This window comes from Buceros rhinoceros, unplaced genomic scaffold (genome assembly GCF_000710305.1).
Source record: "Buceros rhinoceros silvestris isolate BGI_N320 unplaced genomic scaffold, ASM71030v1 scaffold10574, whole genome shotgun sequence".
NCBI lineage: Eukaryota > Metazoa > Chordata > Aves > Bucerotiformes > Bucerotidae > Buceros > Buceros rhinoceros.
Window position 1 is genome coordinate 6,739 of NW_010407676.1, and position 6,312 is coordinate 13,050.

Below are 6,312 nucleotides of genomic sequence, written 5' to 3' on the forward strand. Positions count from 1 at the left end.
GAAGTCACTGGCTGTAGCCCTGCCAGTACCAGATCCTGGCCATGCAAACCCAATACAATGGCTAAATTTCAGTACATTCTGTGTTTCTGGTCTGGTTCTGTGCATGTGTCTTGTTTTCAAATTAAATAGTAATTTTTATCAGATTGGCCATAATAACTCTCCAAAGTGAAGCTTTTATTTGGCATGTTCATATACCACTATGTACTTTAAAGGTGTCAGTAGTCCGTATCTTCTATTAAACAATCTTACCAGTGTTACAGATTTCACAGGTATTCAGTTAGCATCAACATGTTTCTTGCAAAATAAATAAGAATAGTATGGTTAAGGTATTTAATGTTCACTCAACCTATGAAATACATTTGCTTGCTAAATTGTGAAGCATGTTTTAATGTAGCGAATGTATTTTGTAGTATTCTTTAGTGTTTTCAGGATTCCATAAAAACTGTGATAATTCAGTAAGTGTGCTCTTGCACACTTGGAAATTTATTTTTTTAAAAATAGGAAACGTTAAAATCAAAGGACTTTCCTCTTTTTGGTCAAAATGTTGGAAGTTGAGACTTACTCGAGTTATTTTATGAATGGATACTGCGGTAGGCAAGAGTAAGGTAAATCTTTTTGCTTGTGGCAGAATTAGTTTTGCTTAACTGTAGTGATTTAAATATGGTTATAATTTAGTCAACATTAAACTGGCCTAAGTTGTTAATTTTGCCTGAAAGGCAATTTTGTTCACTACTGGCTGCTTGTGGTTGCTTCCTGCTGTTATTTAGCTGTGTGGTGCAATTGCATTTGGTGCCTGTGGTGGAAGTTTATGCTGCTTTGAAAGGTTCATGAAATTTCAGCTTTCAAAGCATGCAGCCTATTGACCGTAGAGTCATGGAGTCATTTAGCTTGGAAAATAGTCTGACCATCACCCACCACTACCAGGTCGCCTGTAAACCATGTCCCTAGGAGCCACATCTACAGTCTTTAAATGCCTCCAGGGATGGTGACTCCACCAGTTCCCTGAGCAGCCTGTTCCAAGGCTTGACAGCGCTTTCAGTCAAGAATTTTTTGTAATGTCCAGTCTAAACCTGCCCTGGTGCAACTTAATTGAGGCCATTCCCTCTTGTCCTATCACTTCTTACCTGGGAAAAGAGGCCTCCTTTCAGGTAGTTGTAGAGAGCAATAAGGTCTCCCCGGATCTTCCTTTTCTCCAGGCTGAACAACCCCAGTTCCCCCAGTGACTAGAGACATTTTCTGCAGTACCTGTCTTACAATCCATTGTAAAATGGGATGACTGGGGAGTGCCCTTTTCACCACTGATAAGAATAGACTAAGTGCCTAGTTTTGCAGTAGCTAATGGTGGGTAAGGTGGATCTCATCCTTCTGTAATGACTTTTCTGGTTTGCTTTATGTTGTATTAGATTGCAAATGATCTAAACCATTGGCATTTTTATGATGAAAAGTTGTTTTTCCTAATGAAAAACTGTAGTGTTTGGCCATAATAATACTAATGGTAATAACAATAATGATACCATGTGCCACTCTGAAGAGTGAGAATTTCCTTTGCAACCTTGTGCTGTGCTTATCTGTCTGCTTGAATCACCTTTATAGTTAGGAACACGTGTAAACCTCATGGCATGGGAAGTTTGAGTCGTGTTTTACTTCTAAACTCTACGTTTGTTTCTAATGCTAATGTAGTGTTAACTCTGTTAAACAGATATGGAAGTAATGAAGCCTTTAATTGATGAACAAAATTCAGATGGCATCTCAGATGAAGAGCATGAAAATAATTTCCTGCCAGTTGACAATCATTACCAGCTTGATAAAGAAGGTGGCATTACGTATGTATTCCTCTGAAATATCTGCTTGTTAAAATTGGTTGCCTCCAACTTGTTTCTCATGAGTAGTTTACTGAGCTCTTAAGGGGTTTTCTAGCACCCACGGAACAGTTTTGTGGTTATACATCAGAGCTTTTCATAGTTCTGCCAAAAAGCAACCCATTTTGAGTAGGTTCTCTGTTCTTTGGCAGCTAACAGTGTACTGGCCATAAAATATTCCAGGGTTTCCATTTGTAAAGGGATTGGATCATTCAAAATCCAAGCACTGTTTAAAGAACATTTTGATTGATTTTACTTTTTTGTAAAGAAGCTTCAGAAGACTTCAGAAATATAAAGTGTAATTAGAAGAACTTGTAAAGGGTTTTTTATTTTTTTTTTCTTTTGAGAAAGCTTTGGCTGTCAGACTTGTGATCTGCAGCTGGTAATTTTTCTGAGTGTTATTGATTCTAACATAACAATGATGGAACTTGGTAATTTTGACTCTTGAGGCAAATAGGACAATAATATTGCACAGAAAATAACCTTTCACAAGCGGGAAGAAGGAACTGGAGATCAAACTTGTATGTTCTGTTTGAGGGAGCTCACATGTAAAGATGAATAAGAACATAATTTGAATGTGCTGGACGTTCTTTAAGGTAGCTGAACCACCTTAAAGTAGTTGAAGGTCACAATTTATTCCTTTATTAATAATGACAGAGGGTGTGGTTGTTTTTTGTTATTTCCCCTCCACCAATCTCAGTGTACTGCTAATACGACTTTTCATATTTTTGTCCTCAGATTTATACAAACACTTACACACCTCCTCAAAGGAAACATTGGTACTGGGCTTCTCGGTCTTCCGCTTGCAATAAAAAATGCTGGTATTGTGGTAAGAATTAAATTATTTTTCATAGATTAGAAAAATAACCTAGAAAGTTCTACGGCTATGTGTCTGAGCCTGAAAAAACTAAAGTCTTGATGCTTTTGATTTGTCAGTACCAATTTCAACAGAGTTGTGTTCTATTTTTCCACTTTAATCTGATGAAGTTAGTACTGAAGATTGAGATTTTGAACTTTTTTAAAAGTTACTACTTCACCGTGAAGTGTTGCAGTTTTGCTTAGCCGAAGTGTTTTTGTAGTGAAACCAAAAACTTCTTTGTCAGCTTTTGGTTCACTCAGATTCGTGTGACACCTCATGGGAATTGTTATTATGGGGTTGCCTTATCTTTGTCCAGATGGCTCTAGAGCCAGATTGTATGTCCTAGGATGCAGTACCAGCTGGTTAAATCAATCTTGGGTTTCTGCAGAAACAGAGTATAGCACAGCCTGTTTACACCGGGCAACGAACAATGCGTTTCCTCAGGCAGGGAAAATGCAATCGAGAAATTCTCACATTACAACGAAGTAATCCTGTAATTCTTTATTACAGAATGTTCAGTTTAAGAATGAAAAATTCATGTGAAAAGCTGGTACCTTCTGGGAAAACTTTTGGTCAAAGTACTCTGAAATTATTTAATTTTAGTCTGAAATTATTTAATTGATCAATTATCTATAACTTGTAATAATAAAAGTTATCAGGGTTGTGGTGGTGTTTTTTTTTTTAATACTGCACATCATCAAAGTCTACTAATGTAAGGGAAAAAAACTTTGTCATTGACACTTTAAAGTGGTTCAAACCACTGTTTTGAAATGTGCAGTATATGCAGTTTTCTCTCTTGACAATTTTTTTTGGCAAGTATCTAAATGAAGCTGTTCGAGGAGTGAAGTTGTTCACACCCATTTGGTATTTATGACTTGCTTGCCCCTGCGTAGCCTTCTGTCAAGGAGCGAACTGAAGTAAGGAATGCAATAAAACATCAACAGCAAATCCCCATCTGAGAGAGGAAAAATATCAGTTGCATAAAATTTTTGATTCTTAATTTATTTGCTACAATGTGAAATTTTTGCATGTAAAGATTTTCCCTTGGAATATTTTAATGAAAAATTCTGTTTGTCTCTCGTGTTCTCCCTTTTGTTGTTTCCATGCCAGCTTGGACCAATCAGCCTTGTGTTCATAGGAGTTATATCGGTTCACTGTATGCACATCCTGGTACATTGCAGCCACTATCTATGTCAGAGGTAAATGTGGAACTACTCATTCTGAGTTGCTGAGTTTGAGTGTTTTTTTTTTTTTTCTTCCTTTCTATTTTTGGTTTTTGGCCTGGAGAATGTCCTGATGCTATAGCAGTTTATTCTCTTCAGTTCAGAATCTTGCACTTGAAAGAAACAACATCCACATCCTTACTGTGCGCCTCTAACTGACAGCTATGCTTTGTGCAGCACTGCTTTAATACATTGAAAAAATGTTCTCTGCTCATACACAAAATGAAGTTGGATTAACTCATGTTACCCAGTATCCTGTTCCCTGCCTTTACTGGCAGTCAGGTCTTACTGTAGTTTTAATTGCTTAGCTTCAGTCCATTAGTTCTTTTTCTTCATAGCTATCTTCATGCTTCTGAATCTCTGTAGCTTTGACAAGTGTCCAATTTATAAATAGGCAGTTCTTAAGTAGAACTAAAATTAAAAAAATAGAAGATAAACTAAGAGTTGCTGTTAATGTCTTTCATAATTATATGTGAGCTCTGTTTCTTTAGATTGTGACAACTTGATTCTTTGCAATTGTAGCGCTGAAGGAATGTGTTAGAAATATGCTGGTGAGCAGATAAACACAAAGTACTCTCCGAGTGATATGTACAACAGTAGCAGGGAAGCATTTATTCAAATTTGGCTGATAGAGCATTTTGATTAATAGTGACTTCTATTAAACATTTTTATTTTACTGTCAGGTGTTAAAAGAGAAGGAGTAGGAGGATCTCATACTTAAAGATGCAATGAATTTTTTGAACTGAATAGAAATATAAAACTGTTTGTGTCCCTGTAGCTGGAATAACTATTTTATCAGTTTAATGTGATACTGTACTGTGAAGGGATCCTGTCATTCCTCTAGCTTTGAATGGCCTTTGAAGATGTACATAAAACTAGTATCACTGAAACAATTGTGGTTGACTTCTTGTTCAGGAGAACCTGTTGAATGTTGTTGAAGTTCTTTGTGGCTCCTAGGTTTGACAAGAATTCCTTAAGCTGATATTATAAGACTCTAATTTTGGATTAATTTATTGAGAAAGTTGTTCTATAGGAAACTGATCTAGTACTGTTGAATTAGGGGGAAGCAGTGCTGTGACTCACATGCTTGTAGAGTCCTCAGTAGCTCTTCTTGGGGGGAAGAAGCCCAAACCCTACCTCTGAAATTCAGCAGCCACAGAATGGTGCCACAAGTGATTGCATATAATCCTGGGAGGCCACCAGTGTTTTCAAGGCAGGGATCTAGGCTGTTGTATTTTCTACTCACTCTGTTTGTTCTTCGCTCTTTGATTTCAGGATGAAAAAGTCCTCACTGGGGTATAGTGATACAGTCAGTTATGCCATGGAAGTGGGGCCTCTGACTGCTCTTCAGAAACGAGCTGCTTGGGGACGGTAAGTTTGCATTAGAATTCAGTTTAATAAATTAGTTATTAAAAACCAATGGCTTCACTTGGAATGGTTAGAGATTTCCGTTTTACTGTTACCTGCTTTAAGAATGTGTTCTCTGTGCTTGAAATGTTTTTATTATGTGTTACTTGTTTATTCGCTTCAGCCAGCTAGTAGTGGTGACATAGGAGGATTGGGGAGTGTCTCTTTGTTAGACATATCAATATTCAGGTCTACAAGAGCTGTGAAGAAAAGAATTCAGTTTAGTGGTATAACCAGCAATCACAGAATTGCTTTGATTGGAAGAGACCTTTAAGATAATTAAGTCCAACCATTAACCCAGCACTGTCAGGTCACCCACCACTAAACCATGTCCCTCAGCACCACATCCGCACATCTTTTAAAAAACTCCAGGGATGGGGACTCAACCAATTCTCTGGGCAGCCTGTTCCCATGCTTTTGGTGAAGAAATTTTTCCTAATATTCAATCTAAACCTCCCCGGCACAATTTGAGCCCATTCCTTCCTGTCCTACTTATTGTTAACTGGGAGAAGAGACCAACCCCAGCCGCTCTACAACCTGCTTTCAGGTAGTTATAGAGAGCAATAAGGTCTCCTCTCAGCCTCCTTTTAAACTCCAGGGATGGGGACTCAACCAATTCTCTGGGCAGCCTGTTCCCATGCTTTTGGTGAAGAAATTTTTCCTAATATTCAATCTAAACCTCCCCGGCACAATTTGAGCCCATTCCTTCCTGTCCTACTTATTGTTAACTGGGAGAAGAGACCAACCCCAGCCGCTCTACAACCTGCTTTCAGGTAGTTATAGAGAGCAATAAGGTCTCCTCTCAGCCTCCTTTTCTCTAGGCTGAACCCTGTTCTCTTCACCAACTTCGTTGCCCTTCTCTGGACACACTTCAGAACATCTTTGTCCTTCTTGTAGTGAGGGGCCCAAAACTGGACAGAGTCTTCAGGGTGTCAGTGCTGAGTACAGGGGGACAATCACTCCC

At 38.2% G+C, this 6,312-nt stretch overlaps 1 protein-coding gene across 1 annotated transcript; it reads left to right on the forward strand.

Annotated features, from left to right (window-relative positions):
• Nucleotides 1-873: 873 nt before the first annotated feature.
• On the forward strand, nucleotides 874-5,312 carry LOC104492075 (proton-coupled amino acid transporter 4-like; the record flags this gene model as incomplete). The annotated part of the gene is made up of 5 exons (XM_010134576.1): nucleotides 874-931; nucleotides 1,700-1,823; nucleotides 2,598-2,688; nucleotides 3,829-3,917; nucleotides 5,217-5,312. Coding segments are annotated over exons 1-5 (458 nt in total), but the record flags the coding sequence as incomplete, so codon positions are not given.
• Between the last annotated feature and the right edge of the window lie 1,000 nt (nucleotides 5,313-6,312).